The following is a 23,059-nucleotide window of genomic DNA, read 5'->3' as shown; positions in this document are numbered from 1 at the left end:
AACTGTCGCCGTATCTCCGACTGGTGTGTTGCCTATTTAGAAGTGTTTGAACTATTTTATATCCAAGAAGTTCTACGTGTTTGGACCAGAGTTTTCTAGCAGCAATGTTTTACTGCTACCTGGTGTTGAGTACTGTAACTAACTAACTAACTAACTAACTAACTAGAATGTTTATGTTTGAAGGTTCAGTAACCTGATCACTATTTATTTATTTGTTTATTTATTCATTTATGTATTTTTTATTTATTTATTTATTTATTTATTTATTTATTTATTATTTTCGAGTTATTACCACTTTTCTAAGGTTTATTAACCAATTAGAATCTGCCTTATCACATTATATCAACCAAATAAAAATATATTACATCATTGTTCTAAAATTATCCGCCAGCTCTCTATAAATATTATGAGTTTTTTGAGCTAAGATCTATCTGTATTGAATCTTTGAGAGTTCTACGCGACCGAGGAGGGGACTGGCGACAGAAGGTGGCATCGCAAGGCAGAATTTTCACTTAACTATGTGAACATTATCTGTGTGTGAATAAAGGGAAGATTCCAGCGTTCCCTCTTAGCATGTAACCTTTCACTTCAAGGTAGCGCTTTCCCTTTTGACTTAAACTTGAATGTAGATTTTTCTAGGCAGTTTTAGAACTTGAAAATAATCACTACTCTTGGGAATTTTGTAAATTTAAGGACGCACGAGTGTGTATCCTCGTTTCCCTTCTTCAGTTTTGTGTTTGCGATGACAAAGCTTTCCAACTTTCTAAATTCCATCTACCTTCTTTCCGGATTTTATATTTTGTTTTCCTTAGTCACCAAGTAGTATGGTTTATGCACTGCGTCATCAGGTCTTACGACCTGTTGGTTTTTTTTGTAGTGAACATTGGAGTGCTCGAGTTTTCAGCCTTCAATATTCATATTTTGTTCTCGGCCTTTCTTGTTAACCGTTCTTTTTCTTACTGTTCATGGCCATGTAGTATCGGCTTCGGCTCCTGTAACTTCTGGATCTTTCGAGACGTCTTTCTATATGTGACTTCCTAAGTGTCAAAGCTGTTTTGAAGGCAGAAGATGGATTCTGCTCTAGGTAATTAGAGATGTTTTAGTCAAAGATTTTAATGTGAATTCCTGGTTCATATAACTTATAGCAGTTATGAATTGTAACATACGAATTGTTGCCAGGCTGCAGACCCTTGTGATGTGAAGGAAACTCTAATTTGAGGGTTTTAACTCCTGTGTAAGACTTGTAATAAATGGTGGTCCTTACTCCCCTATTATAATTTACCTAGCTTTTAAGCTACCCTTGCTATCCATCCCACCTGTTAAACTTTTGTTGTTGTTCTGAAATAACCTCGTAGTAAGAAGAGAAACAAAATACATTTTTTAGTAGATATTGTTGGCAAAATTTAAACTTTGGTTCATGTTTTGCCCAGACATTCACCCCTCACTCTTCCTTCCCTCCGTATTCGGCAGAAATTACGGTAACATTCTTCTTATTCTTATTCTTCTTATTCTCTTCTTCTTCTTCTTCTTCTTATTATTATTATTATTTTGCTATTGGCTTTACGTTGCACCGACACAGATAGGTCTTATGGCGACGATGGGACAGGAAAGGGCTAGGACTGGGAAGGAAGCGGCCGTGGCCTTAATTAAGGTACAGCCCCAGCATTTGCCTGGTGTGAAAATGGGAAACCACGGAAAACCATCTTCAGGGCTGCCGGCAGTGGGGTTCGAACCCACTATCTCCCGAATACTGGATACTGGCCGCAATTAAGCGACTGCAGCTATCGAGCTCGGTATTATTATTATTATTATTATTATTATTATTATTTTTTTTTTTCAATGAACCACCGGATAGAAATAACAATTCATGATTAATATACATATATATTCTTCAGTTCTAACATCACTGGGGCCACCCTGGCTCTTTCAAGCTTTTTGGTCCGGGGTTTTAGGGCCTTCCTGAATTCAGAATGTTTGTTGTTATTGTTTTGTTTATGTCATCAGTCTATAGATGCAGTGCTCCATGCCACCCTATCCTCTTTTCATATCCATGTAACTACTACATCTTACATCTACTCTAACCTGTTTGTTTTTTTCATATCTTGGTCTACCTCTACCGTTCTTCCCACTTACACTTACCTAAAAAAACAGCGGAACGAGCTCTGGATGTCTGAAGATGTATCCTACTATTCTATCTCGAGTTCCGATCACATTTCGCCAAATCGTTCTCCTCTTACTATTTCGATTCAATATTTCTTTATTCATGCTTCGTACAACTTACATCACTATATGATTCTTCTGTAACGCCACATTTCAAAAGCTTGTATTCTCTTTATTTCTGGGCTATTTTTTTTTTGCTAGGGGCTTTACGTCGCACCGACACAGATAGGTCTTATGGCGACGATGGGATAGGAAAGGCCTAGGAGTTGAAAGGAAGCGGCCGTGGCCTTAATTAAGGTACAGCCCCAGCATTTGCCTGGTGTGAAAATGGGAAACCACGGAAAACCATTTTCAGGGCTGCCGATAGTGGGATTCGAACCTACTATCTCCCGGATGCAAGCTCACAGCCGCGCGCCTCTACGCGCACGGCCAACTCGCCCGGTCTGGGCTATTTATCGTCCACATTTCACTTCCATACAATGCCACGCTCCAGACGAAAGTATTCAAAAGCATATTCGTAATTCCTTTATCAATGTTCGAAGTGAGCAAATTTCTTTTCGTATTAAAGTGCTTCTTTGCTTTTGCTAGCCAGTATTTTACATTACTTCTGCCATCTTTAGTTAAAATACATACTACTACCTTTAAGACTTCCTTTCCTAATCTAATATTTCCTGCATCACTTGACTTCTTTAGACTACACTCCAATACTTTTGTTTTAGGTTTGTTTATTTTCTTTTTGTATTCTTCTCCAAGACTGTGTCCACACCATACAGCAATTTCTCCATGCATTCTGCAGAAAGAGATAAAATAATAATTTCATCGGCAAATCTCAGGGTTTTGATTTCCTTCCCTTGGCTTGTCATTCCCTTTCCAAATTTATCTTCAGGGCTGCCGGTGGTGGGATTCGAACGCACTATCTCCCGAATGCAAGCTCACAGCCGCGGAACCCTAACCGCACGGCCAAATCGCTTGGTAATGTAAGATCTGCAGATGTATTATCTTTCATTCTAGGCTCCCTGATTTCTTGTTTTGTCGTGCTACGGTGCTTGAGTATGTGCTGTTCTTCTTGAAGACAGATGATATTCCGAACATAGACTGATACCAAGAGGCTAATATTTCTTAAAATAATAATAATGTTATTTATTCATTCATTCATTCATTATCAGTTCACCCTCCAGGGTTGACTTTTCCCCCGGACTCAGCGAGGGATCCCACATCTACTGAGGCAGTGTCCTGGGGCATGAGACATTTGGTCGGAATAGAAGCCTTGTGGGTGATGAAGAGATTAGAACGGGTAGGCAAGGAAGATGGAAGGAAGCGGCCGTAGCCTTAGGAAAACCACTTCGAGGATGGCTGAGGAGGGAATCGACTCCCCCCCCCCTCTTTCTACTCAGTTCTCCACACAAGGCTGAGAGGATCCCGTTCCAGTTCTTGTACCACTATTCAAATTTCGTGGCAGAGACGGGAATCGAACCCGGGCCTCAGAGGATGGCAGAAAATCACACTAACCACTACACCACAGAGGCGGACGTAATTTTTTACGTCTCACTAACTACGTTTAAGGTTTTCGGAGACGCCAATGTGACGGAATTAGTTCCCAGAGGATTTCGTTTACGTGCCAGTAAATCTCCCGATACGAGGCTGACGTATTCGAGCACTTTCAAATACGACTTGAACATTACTACTACCGCTGGTTTAGTATCTCAAACGGTTGAACGCTGGCCTCCTGAGCTTAAGTTGATTCTATTCCTGCTCATTCCAGTTATTTACTATTGTTGTTACTTACGACAGTGAATACATAAAAAATGCTTAATTTATTCAATCACGTTTCTTTTCAAGAACTTTTTAGCTTGTTTGTTTAATTACATACGAGGAAGGTTTACAGTCAACAGATGTTCATTTATCGGTGCATTAAATTTCAATGTTAATTACCTAAGAACCGAATAATAGTAGTGATTAAATATTACTCAACTTTGAAACTTTTCATCTGGCACCACAGAGTAGATCCCGTTGCACTTAACAGGGTTATGATGTTCAATCGGAAAGGTAATAGGCGTTAATTATAAGAAAGGAAACATTTAACTTAAAATGGTGTAAATCGTGTAAAAGTACAACATTGATCTACAGTAGAATTCAAGACCTCTTTTCGTCAGAACACGCAGTTAGTAGCCACTGAAATCACATGTGAAACCAACTTAACCTTTCATGGATTGCTTTTTGTTCAATAATTTCACTAACCTATTTAAAATGATCAATGTTTTATATTTTCTGGTTTCCTTTGTGTGCCCCTGAGAGGCAATGATCCTGAGGGAGCCTAACATCAATACTTTCGGAAGGGGGAACTGAGTCTCTATTGTGTTTTACAATCTGTCACATGTATAAGATAGTTTTCCCCTTTTCTCCTCGTGAACTATTGAATGCTAGAATCATTTGACAAAGGATTGTTTCCTCGCGGTCTGGCAGGCATCAGTTGGAGACTAGAGGGGGAATGTTCTGGGAGGCGGTGACTTCATTTTGCATTTTGACCTGGCTGATATTTAATTTCTTAACGTTCGTGGATTGATGTGGCTTACTTCAGAGTGAATCACTGGTTGGGTTGCGGTGCGACTGTGTGTTACTTATAATTATATATTTTAAATCCCTTCAACTACTTTCGTCAATAAGACGCAAAGAAATGGCAATTTTTTTTTACCTCAAAGTGGCCGATTTTAAGCCATGCTGAACTAAATGCCAAAAAGTTATTTTTGAGGAAAAATGAAGTTAAAATGTATTCACGAATTTTATACTCGTACGCATTCAGCAGTTAGAAACGACTTTGATTGATACATTAAGTAATGAGTCAGTGTTGGATAATATTTAATTTAATAAGACGTTACGTGCATTTGTTTTATTGTGGTTGATCTCAGTGACTGAATCCTTTCCGAGATGAAAGTTCGTGATTTTTGTTGGATATGACAGAAGTGCATTAATGCACAGAGTAATTCCAAGTTTTATTAGACTGGCTTTAGGATATCAGTACAAATTGATGTCTGTAAACAATCTGAAGAAATCCAAACTGAATTCTCAAAATAAACTTTCGACGTATTATACCGGGAGATGGAAAGTACACAACAAAAACGGGCAACCGGAAAATAATCGGATACGAAACCACAATCATAACATTTCACGTCGGGTGCTCTATCCAACTGAGCTATGGTGGCCTACGTATTATTTGCTCTGTTAGAGTGGATCTAAGCCACAGGCCTGGCACTACTGCCATCACAACTATGCAGTGCATGCAAGTCGCCTGTTGTGGGCAATTCAATGAATATTTGATTTTCACTCCCGCATTGTATTCGAAATAATCTTACAACGTGATTCACAGAAAGGAATTACTGCTAACTTTTTAAGTGAATACTTTACTCCCAACACCATCGTCAGAATCTAGAGGATCGACGCCATCTGCTCTTGGCTTCGTTCTTCTTCTTAATGCACTAACAGGCACATCTGTACTTAGCCTTGTGTTAAACCACACTATTTTCAACTTCGTCGACTCGATTACATGTTTAGGTACGACAGAAGCAGGCATTATGTGCGCGCACGATGTTAACAGCTCTGAAATCTGTGGTGGTGAGGAGTCAGGATTCGAAGCTGACGTCATGCGCCGACAATGTTTTCAACTGTTGAAGAAACAACTCACTGTAGAAGCTTCATTTCACTTGCACTAGAAACAAATGTAAAACCAAGGAAAGGCAAATGACTGTCAGGGAATCAGTAAGCAAGCAGTAGTAATAATGTTATTGCTTTTTACGACCAACTAACTAATTTTGACGTTTTCGGAGACGCCGAGGTGCCGGAATTTTGTCCAACGGGAGTTCTTTTACGTGCAAGTAAATCTACCGACACGAGGCTGACATATTTGAGCACCTTTAAATACCACCAGACTGAGCCAGGATCGAACCTACTAAGTTGAGGTCAGAAGGCCAGCACCTCAATCGTCTGAGCCACTCAGGCCGTAAGCAAGCATATAAAATAGTTGTGTGTATGCGGACGAATGATATCCTAATAATAATAATAATAATAATAATAATAATAATAATAATAATAAGAAGAAGAAGAAGAAGAAGAAGAAGAAAAAGTAAGCACCCCAAGTACAGGACCTTCATTCGCTAGCATCTGTATGCGATTCTCTGAACGCATATCGTCATCAGTTTCGGAATTTTCATTCATCACCAAAGGCAAATTGCATTATGCCGTCTTTCCTTCAGTGTTGTTGCTCCAATGTCTGTTTCGTTGGCCACAGATTCTCTCACGCTCAGCGTTGGACATTTTCGGCTTACTCGATTTCCTGTGACCGATCATTTCTCATTTACATATATATTGAGACATATCAGACAATTTCACAAAGTTTCCAACTATTTCACAATTTTCACGCATCTAATGAAATTTTCTCGCAAGTATTATTACAGATATTGATAGATTTCGCGACTTCGTCACTCCGTGATCCTGAGTTATGTTCATTTCACTGTGCGCCGGCGTTGACAACCTCCGAAAATTGAAAAACCGTACTGAAATTCAAAATAAGCCGTATTCTTTATCGTAAAACCACACAGTACTAATTTTCACCCAAATACACTAAAATCCAATAGAATGCCTGCAATAATAGCAAGTAGCAATAATATCAAATAGGAGGACTTAACTAAAACGTATTACTAGAAGGTAGAAAATGCATCATATCGTTGGCTTACATCTAAAACCTCGTATGTGACAATGCTCTTCCTACCATTATATTCCTTCCGACTGGTCACGCCTCCCAGTCACATGTGTAGGGTAATTCCGGGAGAGTTGCCGCACTTTTTATGTCTTTTGTTATATCTCGGTATATTTACTTTAAAAATTGTTGCAAATTCATCGAGCATAATTTGAAAACATGTATATTTGATCAGGGATGAACAAAATATTGGCAATTGAAAGTAAATGGGAGAAAGGAGTGAACAAAGGAATTGTTGCATCTGCGGCGTCTCTCCCTGGATCCCGGTATAGATGCCGACTTTGCTCGGGAGAGATGCTGCGAGTAAAATAATTAATGACAAAATCAAATTTAAGCCAATTTCTTCAATGTTAATATAACCGAACACTAGAACGTACTACAAGACAATTATATCCACATAATATAATCATTCAATGGAAAAAATCTATCTGATAATTTACAACATTAAAATCATATTTTAATTTCGATTTACTATAAATGTGTATGTGCAATGGATTCTTCACTGTGTTATATAAAACCCCACGGCACTTAACACCCTTGAAATGGCTCTGGCCTGCACAGCGACCGCTGCTCAGCCCGAAGGCGAACTATCAGGGAGAGACGCCGCACCCTCCTGTTTTCATACCTCAAGGCTATCATGGCCCAAAATTAGCTTACTCTCAACTACAGTTATGTTTCTGACGTGTACTGTACTAAAAACGTCTGATTTAAGCATTTGAAGCCAACTTAATATACAATAAATTAACACACGCAAAAACTTTGTCAGGAGGAAACATGTACTCGCCTCATGATATCGGCTATAATTGGCGTAATATACGAGCAAATTTCGTCACACTCGCAGACAGTAGTTCTTCCTTAGAAACTGAAAAACCACACATATTGCCATCTAGCTGTAACGATGGGAACCTTTAGCTACAGTGTATGCGGCATCTCTACCGGGGCGGCATCTGTCCCGGATTTACCTTATATCAGAACAATTTTCGCAGTGATCATTTTCCCACGATAGCGTGTAAAGGGAACTGGACCTTACCATACCGTATTTTAGGGGTGTTGTTTTCGTGGCGAATTTAAGCACTCCTACAGTTTAAAAGTATTTAACGTTCATTTTTCTTTACACATTAACATAGGAAAATGAACACTACGAAAATTGTTCTGATGGACTGTACATCCATATGTGACTGGGAGGCGTGACCAGTCTTAAGGAAGAACATGGAGTGGAAGTGCATTGGGAGATACGAGGTTTTAGAAGTAAGCCATCGATATACACTTTGCCCCCTCTTAGCATGTTATATCAGGACGCAGACATTTCCTATACTGTCTATACTCTCCCACGACTGCCTGTACTATTGTTTCCTTCTGGGTGTTTTGACAGAAAGTTTTAATTTTTTGGGGTGTCGAAGGACCTGCTTTTTTTGAAATCAGAATCTTTACTTTACCGCATATTTACTTCTTTGGCATTCAAAATAAATGCCAAAGAATATGTTATATAATTAATTAATACATAGTAAGCTAACTAACAAGCAGTTGAAACATTACACTCTCACACAAAATAATTTGTAAGTGCATCACAATATTATTCATATGTTTGACGAAATCACATCATCCATGAGATCTACAACTAGAGGCTGCACTGTTACATGTTTGATGTTAAACGTCACTTCACACTGGTTAAGAGAGGATTGACAGAGTTCGGTGTGTGCTGATTTAAGAGTGTGATGGTAAGCAAATATACGACTTGAAATACGGAGACAGAAAATTCCCACGTGTCAGACGATTCAGGTGCATCATCGTTTGATCTGAAACCAGTACAAAGGTGAATCACAACATTCAAAGCTTGGGAGTCCCCTGGAGAAATGGAGGCCACGTCATACATGTCTCATCCTTGGCTTATGACGATGGGGAATCGACTGAGGTGTTTTTAAAATAATAATACTAATATTATTGTGTTTTACGTCCCGCTAACTACATTGGATGATGTTTCTGAGACGCCGAGGTGCCGAAATTTTGATCCGCAGGAGTTCTTTTACGTGCCAGTAAATTTACCGACACGAGCCTGGCGTATTTCAGCATCTTCATATGCCACCGGACTGAGCAAGGATCGAACCTGCCACAGAAGGGCAGCGCCTCAACCGTATGAGCCACTCAATTTTTCAACTTAACTTTGTGACCGACCGCTTATTCCCTCTTCAATTTGGACCGGGATTCACTCAGCTGCATAAAGACAGTTGAAGAACTATCATATCCGAAATGCCTTGTCGGGTGTGGAACTAATGATTCTAAGATACTTCATGCTGCCACCACGCACCCAGTCTTGCCCTTCTAAAGAGCATAGCCGTAAATCAGTTCGCTGAAGGCCTAGAAGTCCTGCAGCACCATAGAATGCAGTTTTGTTTTGGTGTACCGTAAATCAGAGGCACGTGTGCAAGTTTTCTTCAATCTCAATATCTTTTTTTTTTCATGGGCTTTTTCCTAATTTCTTCGAGTTGGCACTACTTTTTGGAGCCAGACTGAATGTGGATTGGGTCTAGTTTTAGAGTCGTAAGCATTTTTTGACGCCAACATTATGTGGAGTATTGTATTCAGTATTATGAGTTTCTTTGGTGGTGGCAGTATGGCATGTAAATTAAGACGAAAGCAAACAGCAAGTCCTCGATCCAGCGGAGTTAACTGTACGCAGTTAAAATATCTGGCCCGGCTGGGAATCGAATCCGAGGTGCTCTAAACCGAAGACCACAACGCTGACCAATCAACAAAGAAGACAGACTCTTTTCCAATAGTAGTACAATACCAGTTATTGTATTCTGTAATCTCTTCTCTATTTTCAGCTCTCGTATCCATCGGAAAAAATAATGATAATCTTGCCACATAGCAAGAAAGATCTGCATATCATATACAGATGGCTACTGTGCTACTGTATTTTCTTTTGTTGAAAGACAGAGTAACGCCATATCTAACCAGATGATATCATTGATACACAATGGGGTTGATTCCTATATTTCTCTCTTGTCACGTCTGTTTCCAGCTTTACTTCCATCTCGGGATTCTAGGAGATGTTAAACAGTAAGCGAGAGTGAAAAGTGCTAGTAAAAGCGAAGATAGGAATGAATATCCATAGGAAATGCGAGACGGAAGAAATTTGATAAATTCTTAATAAAATGTCAGTGATGTAGACAAGGCCTAGTAATGAGGTCAGGGTTTGACGTAACTGAAGTGTAATAAGGCTTCATGAATTTATGATAAGTCTATCTCTTCAGAGCTGCCGAAATATGCATGAAGGAAGACATCAGAATCCCTGTGCCAGTTAATGTACGCGAAGTTCAGACGATGCTCATAAGAATGTAATTCACTCCTGAGGCAGTCTGCAATTGTGGAAGAATGGTATATGCCGAAGAGTTCGTTATGGTATGTTTAAATATAGAAAATTAAATATGAGCAAGAAATAGGACGCCACAGCCACACAGTTTGTGAAATCGATTATTATTTAGAAACAGTACTTTACGGTTAGACTTGGTAGCAGTGAAAATGTGATGAATACCCCGTTGGACGCACAGAGTTTCATTGTGAAATACGAGATAAAATAAAACGTTATGAAACATGGAATGACATGTGCTGTTCAATTAGACAGCCATCTCCAGATTACTCAAATCACGTTATGTAGCATAAACAACGAATTACTTGCATATGGTTATAGCAGCAAATCAGAAAAACTTGTAGTTTTAGCGTACTGTTGCCCTTGTAATCTTTAGCTACGATACGGATATTTATATTTACATAGGACTGGAGCCACAGGGATGTGATTCGTTGTCAGATGTATATTAATGTGTTTTCCTCTAGAATTGCCACCGGCCACGTGATTGTATACCCGTTTAATGAAGTAGAATTACGAGCACGTTAAAGAAATTATTTTCAGCACGAAATTCCAGCACCTCGTATCTCTCGGAACGGGTGCTAGTCAAAAGAACTTCAGCGGATTATTCAATATAAAATGAACGGGAAACACCTGTCATCAGTTGATCTCGAACCAGGAACCTCCCATTTTCTCGATAGGGACGATGATAGTAACGCTGAAACGACTGTCGCACTCTCAACGGTGTAGGTTCAATACCTTTAGATAAAGAGCTATCTAGATATAGTACGGAATTCCTGTCAGCTCCTTGAACAAAACTTGCAGTCTCTGTCATTTCAGGTCAGAACTCCCGAGGGCGTACTTCATTTTGAGCTCAATTGTATTTGGAACTATCTTCTCATCCCCATTGATTTCTCAGTAGCTGTCGCAATGCGGACAAATTCATTTACCTATCACTTCTTGTACGGTGTGCGTTATTGTGAAACTGTACAGGGATTTTAAGTGAAATTTAGCTGAAAATTAAGCCGGTAATTTTGATTTAAACGAAGTAGAAAACTTTGTATAATATCTATAATTGAGATGATAGTGAGATACCTGCACGAAAACAGATTCAGTATTCAAACATATATATACACTGTATTTCTTAAATAAACCTTGCTTGTGCCACTGAAACTATGGATAAATCACTTTAATAATAAATAATAATAATAATAATAATAATAATATGAAATGTCGTATGACTTTTAGTGCCGGGATATCCCAGGACGGGTTCGGCTCGCCAGGTGCAGGTCTTTCTAATTGACTCCTGTAGGCGACCTGCGCGTCGTGATGAGGATGAAATGATGATGAAGACAACACATATACCCAGCCCCGTGCCATTGGAATTAACCAATTAAGGTTAAAATCCCCGACCCGGCCGGGAATCGAACCCGGGACACTCTGAACCGAAGGCCAGTACGCTGACCGTTCAGCCAACGAGTCGGACATAATAATAATAATAATAATAATAATAATAATAATAATAATAATAATAATAATAATAATGATGATGATGATGATGATGATAATAATAATACCGGGCGAGTTGGCCGTGCGCGTAGAGGCGCGCGGCTGTGAGCTTGCATCCGGGAGATAGGTTCGAATCCCACTATCGGCAGCCCTGAAAATGGTTTTCCGTGGTTTCCCATTTTCACAGCAGGCAAATGCTGGGGCTGTACCTTAATTAAGCCCACGGCCGCTTCCTTCCAACTCCTAGGCCTTTCCTATCCCATCGTCGCCATAAGACCTATCTGTGTCGGTGCGACGTAAAGCCCATAGCAAAAAAAAAAATAATAATATACTCGTCGAGGGAGTGATTAGAGCAGTAGCTTGGCTGCTGCTTTCCCATCCCAATGACTGTGGATGGTAGGGTGTAAATCTCACCAGAAAAATTACCTGATATCAAAAAAGAAATAAGCCAGGGAGGCACCAATTAACCCCCACTCCCCACCCCAACTCCCAGAAACAACTGGCATAAGCTGAAGAAAAGCTTCATACGAAGTTTTGTTCCAATGTGATTTGCAAGTGCCTTTTACAATTTTATAATCATGACATTCTGCACTCTATTAACATTCTTTCGCATTTTGACAGTTAAAGAGTATCATATAGGATGGGATCATTTCTAAGGAAATATTGTCTTTCGACCGTCCCTCATTGTAATTTTGAAGTTGATAGTTGCTCACTAATTTCATTATCAAATGATTATACGGTGACTCAGAACTGCGGCCAGTTTTTAACAAATGACATTTGAACGTAAGCCTGTGTTTTGGAGTAAATGTTATACGCACATAAGTGACGGATTAATGCATTACTTGACCTGTCGCTTCACATGGTGCACAATGTTATTGGCATAACTATCAAACATACATTATGTTCATGATAATATTTTTTAACAATTGACTTTACGTCGCACCGACACACATAGGTCTTATGGCGACGATGGGATAGGAAAGGGCAAGGAGTGGGAAGGAAGTGTCCGTGGCCTTAATAAAGGTACAACCCCAGCATTTTCCTGGTGTGAAAATGCGAAACCACGGAAAACCAACTTCAGGACTGCCGACAGTGGAGTTCGAACCCACTATCTCCTGAATGCGAGCTCACAGCTGCGCGCCCCTAACCGCACAGCCTACTCGCTCGGTACATTATGTTTAGTTACAGTATTTTGAGCTTAGTATCCGTATTAGCGAGATTTTCATTAAAATTTCTTCTATTGTTGGTTTTAAATTAATAAATATTGATCATAACGAGAAAAACCAGCATTCAAACTATGATTCATTAATTATGTTTCAGAATGACACCATGCGTATGATGTTCGCATACCACAGCGAGGAGCCAGCTGGAGCCACCGGACCTCTGCCATCGCATGGCATCGATCGTCGCGGGGCCCGTAGTGTCTACCTACTGGAGAGGTCTGGTTTGGAGCAACCGGTATCTCCAGATCTGCTCAGTTGGGATCTTCGCAACCCGGCGGTAAGTAAACGAGAACATTTATACGTTAAATCCAACCGTCCTAGTTCTACCCATTTTCAGTACTTTTTAATTATTCTAGAATTAGACAAGCATTTCACAAGATGTGTTGCATTCTTTATTTCTGGGTGATGAAATAGAGAAATTTACTTCCAGCTTGTTTCTGTAGTGAATTAATTAGCTCATTTCCATACTCTGTATTGTATGTGGCGGGTAGCGTGCTTGCGTCTTACTCGGAGACCCCGCGTTCGATTCCTGGCCTGGTCAGGGATTTGTACCTGGGTCTGAGGGCTGATTCGAGGTCAACTCAGCCTACGTGATTACAATTGAGGAGTTATCTGGCGGTGAGATGGCAGCCCCGGTCAAGAAAGCCAAGAATAAAGGCCGAGAGGATTCATCGCGCTGACCACACGACACTTCATAATCTGCAGGCGTTCCGGCTGAGTAGCGGTCGCTTGGTAGGCCAAGGTCCTTCCGAGCTGTTGAGCCATGGGGTTTGGTTTGGTATTGTGTTTTACGTTGGAGCATGGGACGATTCTATTACTTTTCAGCTTTCCTGCCCTTGGTTGTCATTCAGTTCAGTGTTTTGTTCCTCAAATTCTCCGGGATCTAATCGATCTGAGGAATGACGGAGGAACAGGCATGTAGCAAGTAAATTGGTAGTATGTATCGTAGTCATCATGGACTTCAACATGGACTAGTGCTGGAGGCCGGTAGAACACCCTGACGATATCGGCTTGTGATAATATCTCTTGCTAGGGGCGCCGTTACATTTTCCTGTTCGTCGAGCAGTAGATGGAGATCTCTAAAACTCAACAACATATACGCGCCCAAATCTTTCCTCGATCAGTTATTTTATGCAGATCAGCATGAGACATCCTGCCATCCCAAGTTATCTAAGCAAGTTATATAATCATGATAGTTAAGTAATGTGGTGCGGCCAGTAAATTCCTTTCTTGTGAATTAATATCATCCTAACCATTCAGTTATAAGACCAAATGTTAGGCGAGAGTCGTTCGTAAGCTGTCATTTACTTGCGGTAGAGTGGTTATTTCTGCACGATTTCCGTCTCATTTTGATTGTCATCTTCATTATCTAGCTGATGTATATGGTATCAAATCCAACCAAAATGTCGACATACAGTAGCTCTAACCATGCGAATCTTCATCATCATCATCATCTTCTTCTTCTTCTTCTTCTTCCTCCTCTTATCCTCCTTAATGGGTAGAATGTGATCAATGCAATGCTCACGCTGTTTATGCCAATTTACTAGATTTGTGGATTTGTTTTGTTACATTCCTGGGTCAAATAGTTCCTCACTTCCCTTTTGCATGAGCAAATGCCGTTCCAGATGCCTAAACGAGTTTAGGTAAATAGCAGGGCTTAGGAAGAAAGCTGAGGTTTCGTAAACGACAACTGACTAGACTGCTTGATATCAAATATATCCATATGTATAAATATGTATTAGTAGTATTCATAGCGTTTCAGACAGTGGTAATGATAAAATATTAGACAGTTCACTTCACATTTACACCACGGGTAATAGAATTATAATTATGAATAACCTATGAAGCCCCTGAAAGTGAGCTATTCAGTTCTAATGTAGTCATATTGGTAGTATTATGAATATACGCTATAGGATAATGCCTCTTTTCTTCGCTGGAGCACGGTTCTTATCATCTTTATTAAGCGTACTCGATTCGTATTAAAAAGCCCTTCATTATTAATGAAAGAATGTCAACGCTGAGTTTCATTTTATTCAGTTAAGAATTCCTCTTCCGTCAAATACCTCCCGTGATATGTAGACAATAGCTTACAAAGGAAAATGACGTTGTGTGCGCTCAGGAAGGAGGGAAAAATGAGTCGATCGATCGTGTTTATCTGGAGGCTTGGCCCTTGTTTTAGAACAGGTGATTTGTTGAGCAACTCATGTCGCTACCCATATTGACCATTATCATTGTCTTACATCGCAGTAACTTCTTATATATTTCTACAGTGAAATATGACACATTAGGCCAATAGCAGGTGAAATAATTCGCATATATCTCGAAATATTTCTGTGTTTATTTTTGTGCTGAATATACAGGGTGCCGCAGAAGTCACACATATGTTTAAATCGTTCATAACATCTTATTTTGAAAGAAATGCCAGTAAGTCTGCGACATATGTTAAATACCTATTTCAGAAATGTGCTTACTCTGCTTGAGAAAAACTTTCGGATCAGCGCAATTTACTTTCTCAAAAAAGGGGAGCTCTTGAATTACTTCCAGAGGATTATCATAACTATGTCAAGAGTTTCAGGCTGTAACGTATCATTTTCCGCTTGACTATTGTTCTTCAGGTCCTCAACGTCTTGTTGGCATTGACGTATTACTTGAGACATTCCCAAAAGAAAGTCCGGGGCTGTCAAATCTGAGGATGAGATAATAATGGACTGTTGATTTGCAAGATAAAGATCCAGACGTTTCATTTGCTGATCGATGCTCAGCATTTCTATGGTTATTTTTCCGGGTGTCATTTTGAAGACCTCGAAAGGAAACGAGCATGACATTGTAAAGCCAAAAATTATGAGGTGTGTGTAATTTCTGCACCACTCTGTTTAAGCGTCTTCGGTTGTTAAGGGAAGCAGAACAAATGAGCATCCTCTCCGTTTAGGTCATGAAGGAAAATAAAGTTTTCTGTACTGATACCAATTTAAGTAGGGTGTTTGGTTCTATGCCTAGTCATAGGCCTATTCCTCCCCAGGAAAAAACCTGGTACTCATTTCTTTTGTCGACTGAATGAATCCAAGGGCCATACGCCTTTCAAGATGTGAAAGTCACGTCCTTACGTTCTTTGAGTTCGTCACGAGAGTCGAGTGAATTGAGTGCATTTCTACCGCCTCCATTAGAAAAATTATCACCCTCTGTTAAGAAAGTGCTTTCTCAGAATTCTGATTTGAATTAATTATGTCCAGTGCCACGTAAACGTGAACAAGATTTCGCAGGCTGGGCTTCGATTTTAACAAAGAAATTCACCGAAAGCAGGTTGAAATTTTCAAGAAACTTTCAAAGAGGGCGAGTTGGCCGTGCGGTCAGGGTCGCGCAGCTGTGAGCTTGCATCCGAGATATAGTGGGTTCGAGCCCTGTAGATGGTTTTCAGTGGTTTCCCATTTTCACACCAGGCAAATTCTGGAGCTGTACCTTAATTAAGGCCACGGCCACTTCCTTCCAAGTCCTAGCCCTTTGCTATCCTATCGTCGCCATAAGACCTATGTGTGTCGGTGCGACTTAAAGCCAATTGTTGAACATTTCAACGCTATGAATACTACTAATACGTACGGTATTTAACGAGCATGGTTATGTATATACTGTATTTGACGTCTAGCAGCCTAGTCATTTGTCGTTTAGGAGACCTCAGATTCCTTTTTCCTCTTGTTTCAGTTGGTCTTACGTCGCGCCGACACAGATAGGTCTTATGGCGACGATGAGATAGGAAGGAGCTAGGAGTGGGAAAGAAGTGGCCGTGGCCTTAATTAAGGTACAGCCCCAGCATTTGCCTGGTGTGAAAATGGGAAACCACGGAAAACCCACTCACTATCTGCTGAATGCAAGCTCATAGCCTCGCGCCCCTGACCGCTCGGCCAACTCGCTCGATCCTCTGGTTTCTACCTCGGGCCTGCTATTTATCTAAACTTGTTTCGGACCGAGCTCGATAGCTGCAGTCGCTTAAGTGCGGCCAGTATCCAGTATTCGGGAGATAGTAGGTTCGAACCCCACTGTCGGCAGCCCTGAAAATGGTTTTGCGTGGTTTCCCATTTCCACACCAGGCAAATGCTGGGGCTGTACCTTAATTAAGGCCACGGCCGCTTCCTTCCCACTCCTAGCCCTTTCATGTCCCATCGTCGCCGTAAGACCTATCTGTGTCGGTGCGACGTAAAACAACTAGCAAAAAAAAAAAAAAAAAAAAAAAAGAACTTGTTTAGGCATTTGGAACGGCGTTTGCTCAGTCAAATTCCTTAAATTCATTAAATGTTGCACCATATCCGATCATGGGTACGTTCAGTGTACCTTTTATTATAACTTTCTTCAATTTTCCCACAACTATCTTCTGGTGGAAATGGCACCTTTTGAACAGAGACTCCTCATGTGAGCTTGAGAGGAATGTGCACATTCACTACGTGCTTTGGTGTTAACTGCTTAAACCATGAAGTTAGTAAAAAGAAATCCATATATTGACTCAGGTCTCCACATTATTCTGTGTAATGAGTTGAATGATACCTTAAACAGTTTATTTCCTTTCGTTTACAATCTAATATGGTATTTTATAAAATTATGAATTTCACACTTTAAAAAGTAATGCATATTTACGTACAAACTCACAGTCTCTTATCTCGGCTTGGTAATAACCTATCATTAAATAACCATATTCATATAATTATATGTGGCTAAACCCACACATACTTCGTCTTTCTTTTTCATCCTGCAATCTTGAATGCATTATACATTAATGCATTAAAAAACTTGTGAGACCTCTAAACAACTTTTTCCGATTTTCTACTACTCTGTTAGTGTGTCTAAGTTCAGCAGCACGGTTACCCTAAACGTACGCTTGCACACACTTATAAGGGAGGACGTCGTGCGGATGCATTTAACGTTTTATATAGCAAAGCAAAGCCATCTCCGTACAGGCCATGAAGGCCTTGGGAGTGGTGGAAAGTAGAGGCTTCCACTATTTGTAACCTCGGCACTTGATGGGGTAGAGTGGTTAGCACTACGCCCGGCCGCCTTTGCCCCCAGGAATTAACCTGGTACTCAGTTTTGGTGTAGGCTGAGTGAACCTCAGGGCCATATGCACCTCCGGAAGTGGAAATCTCATTTCTTAAATTTTACGACTTCCTGACGGGGATTCGAACCCACGTCCTTCCGGGCGAACCGAGTACGCCTTTACCGCCTCGGCCAGGCAGCCCCTTTAACGTTTTATATAAGTAAATAAAATGATCATATTTGTTCGTTTCTTGCGTAAATTTCACTTTATTTTTACGTGTTTCAGATATACTGAAAGCAAAATAATATGAATAGTTAATGTTATCTAAATGTTTGTTACGACGTAACACAAGGTATCACTGAAAGTTTTTAAATGGAAGATGACATTTATACAGGTGTTTAGTTGGGCTATATTTGGAAAATGGTGGCACACGTCGGTACTCAACTCTCCAGAATTCCGGTTGTCAATTTGTAACTGAGATTGTTGACATCTCAAGCATCTCGTACAGGAGTAAACTCTAACAGTTTAGAGAAATATATCAATGATTGTCTTACTAATCACTGAATCGTGCTCTGTCCATCTCGATGGCCAGAATTCTAAGCTGAATTATATGGAGAGGAAAGTTTTAGGCATTCGTGTGATAAATTGATTTTTCTTACGTCGCACCGACACAGGTAGGTCTTATGGCGACGGTGGGATAGGAAAAGCCTGGGAGTAGGAAGGAAGCGGCCATGGCCTTAATTAAGGTACAGTCCTAGCATTTGCCTAGTGTGAAAATGGGAAACCACAGAAAACCATCTTCAGAGCTGCCGACAGTGGGGTTCGAACCCACTATCTCCCGGGTGCGAGCTCACAGCTGCGCGCCCCTAACCACACGGCCAACTCGCCCGGTCGTGTGATTAATTTAACATTCAGAAACTAGTAAAATAATTCAAGTTTACATACAGTGAAAGGTAGACAGAAATTATGACAGAAAACATTATTGCACTATCCACAGCAAAGTGTGAACAAGCTTTCAGCTCAATGTATGAAAATGTGACGCCCACTAGAAATGCTCTTGCTTTGAACCGTAGGTGATCCACACTCCGGCAGTTTGATCCAGTATCATATCGTCGCTGCCGGGACAAAACCTCCTATGTGAAATACTTTAGCTTAGAACGTTGGCCGGTAAGGTTCTGTCATCTAAGGTGCAATATTGTGTGAATATTGTCAAGGCACTCTCGCTCTTCATAATGTATGTTCTGCGGGTCAGTATATCTCCAACAATATGATCACATAGGAGGTTTGGTCCCGGCAACGACGATATGTAAAGACTTGGTTGTGATCTTCGAAGACGTTCAGCAGATGATGCATACTCCCTGAAAAGGAAAATGACAACAAAATCTCATCCCCGTGAATGCATGTGGAAAATGCTGAAATGTTAAGTTAGTAGTTCAAATTTTTCCAACTGAAGCCCTGCATTTAAATTTAAAGTGAACTGTGTTGCAGTGTGTCGAGATGAGTTATTCAGATCATGGAAGCATTTGTCTACTGAGCTCAAGTTGATAGCTTCGATACCGGCTCAGTCTTGTGGTATTTGAAAGTGCTTATATATGCCACACTCGTGTCGATAGATTTACTGGGACATAAAATAACTCATGCGGGACAAACCAAATTCCGGCACATCGACGCCTCCGAAAACCGTAAAAATAGTTAGTGGAACGTAAAGCCAATAATATAATGTATTGCTATTGAAGTTATGTTATGAACTTATGTTCTTTGTTGTGAAATTAAATTTATAATTTATGGCACTTTGGAGAAAGAACAGTGCAGATCCATACACTTGTCTGTTAACTTGGTTCCCAAGTACAGAAGTTTCAATGGCAGCTTGTCAAAGATGGAGTAAATTTTAAATATGGATGCATAAATTAGAAAAAAAGTAATAAAAACATTTATTGAAAGAGTTTCTCAACAATTTATGTATTATTTAAAGCAGAAACATATAAAATACTTCGTGAGGTGAAAATATAAAAATGTCAATGTTTTTATTAAATCCATTCCATTTCCTCTTAATAGAGGAAACTATCTCCCCAGTTTGATATTTTCTTAGGTACATGGACTATGTTCCAAAAAAATTGCATATACGTACATCCCGTGCCACGAAATTCTGTTCGAAATTCTTAATGGAGAAAGGACCTCTTGACAGATCGGCTTTTACTGTAAGCGCAGCGTTCACCGGGGTGATTCTTACATCATGTGTGAACGTGATTTTATCAGATTTAACATACTGAAAGTTCTCTCTCCATGGCCAATGTAGGCATTGCAAGAAGAATGATTTACTTTCAAGACGTGTTATCAACACAACTGCGATCTGGGTATTCCACCGCAATTTATTTCTTCAGCGATTTAGTATATTTTTATGAAAATGCAGAAATGAATGTGTATGTGACCTTTAGAGTAGTTAATAGTTATTGATTTAATTAATGAGACTACGATATCTTGTGTGTGATGACACATTTCGTACACTCGTTATGGTGGCCAGGGATTTTAATGTTAGCCAATACTGTACATGTAACAACCTTGGACTACTATTTCTTTTTGAGCGGTTGACAAAAGGCATTTCAGAGAAATTGTTCGGAAATTACGTCAGCCTCGTGTCGGAAGATTTAACGGCACGTTAAGTACCTGCGGAACAAATTCCGGCACCTCGGCGTCTGTAAAAACAGTAAGCGAGTATAGTAGGACGTAAAAACAAATGCATTATTATTGATATGGAATTAGTATCCAAAATAAATTTACTTCCAAGTATCCCCAATGGCAAGTGTTTGAAGATTTATTTTATTGCCCTATTGATAAACGTCTATTGGTCTTGTGAACATCACATCAATTGTACGTTCACTAAGTTGACAACAATGCAGAAATCATTAGTCCTCTAGTCCCTGACCCACCTGTTTTCTGTACTTGTGGCATGTGACAGAGGTAAAACGCATTAATGGCCAACTCTATTTACAACGGAAACATAGATTTGCAATATTTATTATTATTCAAACATTTATTTGGACTTTAGGTGAGGGTTGTCATCCCCATCCCTCCCCAAAACATACATAACCTAATCTCACATCGATCAAGACTAGTTCTCACATTGAGAACGTAAATTAGGTGATAATTCTCATAATATTAACAATGCACCTTGAAACTGAATGCCAGGAAAAATGTTTCAGGCGGCGGAGTGCTGGTTGTCTGACCCCAAGTGGGCTTGTTCGATCCGCACTTAGTCCGGTGGTATTTGATGGTGCTGATATACTCCAGACTCGTGTCGGTAGATTTACAGACACGTAGAAGAACTCCTGCGGGACAAAATCTTGGCAGATCGACGACTCCGAAAACCGTAAATGTAGTTACTGGACCGTAAAATCAATAACACAAATATTATGACGTAGTATTTCTGGCGACGTTTATTAGTCATGTGTTTAGAACGGCACCAAAATCCGTAAACTTTTATTATGAAACGCGAATATATGCTAGTAACTACAATACGATGCCAGTTACCACTGGAACACGATGTGCATGTTAGTAAAATACAATACTCCCATTCCCTAGTTCCGGACCACCACCTGAAATTGCAAAGCGAGTATTCATTGCCTGTAGTTACTATTACTTGTTTTTCTTAATATATGCATTTGGTTTCCTTATTACAAATATTTTGCCTATTCAATATTATACTTAAACCTAATGGTGTTTATACCCATTTTACAAACTATAATATTTCTCCTCTTTGTCGCAGATGTTACACAATATTATATATTCCAGGACATATATTTATTATACCCTTCATTGCTTAAGTTAGTGCTTAATTTATTTTCTCTTATGCTCCTTTGCCACACTATTTTATATGCAGAAATAATTTGCTGTTCTTCCCGGTGCAATACACTCTTTATTTAATAATTTTGCAATTGTATGGAATTCCCTCTTTCTATTTTTGCTTTAAATTCACTACCCGGATATTTAACACTAAGTGAGCCATCTCCCTACGTACTCTCAGTAAATAGACATCTCCCATTGTTTATCTACAGAATAAACAACGATTTTCGTCATGTTCCTCTCTTTGACCCTTATTCTTGTACAAGCGCACTTGCCTCCACACCATATCTCTTACCTTTTTTATTCGTAAATTTTCCGTTCTTATAGACAACATTTGAATAATTTCATAGAATTCTAATGATGTTATTTTGGTCTTATATTCTGCCAGGATCATTTGATTCTCAGTATCTCTCATTCTAAGCGTTGCTTTCTTATCCAGCTTCTTATCTTCGATCTGAATCTCTTTACCACAACAGCCTCTCAATGCTATTCTGTCCAGCATCCGTTTAACCTAGCTCAGTCAGTAATCATCATTCAAATGCTACACCTGATGTTGGTATCCTAAATTCAATATTTACCTCGCGTTTCCCTGCTTAATCTTTACCACTATTGTATTACCTTTCTAGCTACAGTATATCTGCTTGTTTACTTATACTGTACATTCCTATACAATTCAAAATCCAGTAGTAGTTGTACATTCTGGTAGACCAATTATTATTATGCAGAATGTATTACCTATTACCTCTAGTTCTTTACTGCCTTCTTCAGTGCCCCGTGCTACTGCCTCATACATGGCTCCGGATTCTACAAATATTTTTCTGCAGCTCATATTCAGTATTTGGCAACTTCCTCTTCAAACATCTCGTGCTAGATAGAGTTGCCAGCCCTTTCAGTGTTGTTCGTCCAATTTGTTCATTTTACTTCCCATTAGATGTTAGCATAATTCCTAAAGATTCTAATTTACTGACTAATAATTCTACACCTTCTAACCACCACCTATTTTCTTTAATTTATTTCCCCCTTTACACACCCATATTTTTATTTTCTTAACGCTGATTTTCGAATTCCATTTTTAGTAATATTCAGCAGTTTTTGTGGTGCTGGTTTGCATACCGACTGATGATAGAGACAGCAGAAAGATGTCGTCTGCAAAAACTGGTCAGAGATTTTTTTGTTGCTAAGACATGGACGTGTCTTATTATCCTTCCCTT

At 39.7% G+C, this 23,059-nt stretch overlaps 1 protein-coding gene across 1 annotated transcript in view; it reads left to right on the top strand.

The window, feature by feature from the left end:
• Nucleotides 1-23,059, top strand: part of LOC136864403 (MOXD1 homolog 2) — a 795,728-nt gene that overhangs the window by 117,263 nt on the left and 655,406 nt on the right. The window contains exon 2 of the mRNA XM_067141347.2: nt 13,086-13,265. Within this exon, the coding sequence (XP_066997448.1) occupies nt 13,095-13,265 (171 nt within the window). The 5' untranslated portion in view covers nt 13,086-13,094. The remainder of the gene's footprint in view (nt 1-13,085; nt 13,266-23,059) is intronic.

Source organism: Anabrus simplex, chromosome 2, assembly GCF_040414725.1.
Source record: "Anabrus simplex isolate iqAnaSimp1 chromosome 2, ASM4041472v1, whole genome shotgun sequence".
NCBI lineage: Eukaryota > Metazoa > Arthropoda > Insecta > Orthoptera > Tettigoniidae > Anabrus > Anabrus simplex.
This window is presented reverse-complemented; position numbering and strand designations above follow the sequence as displayed.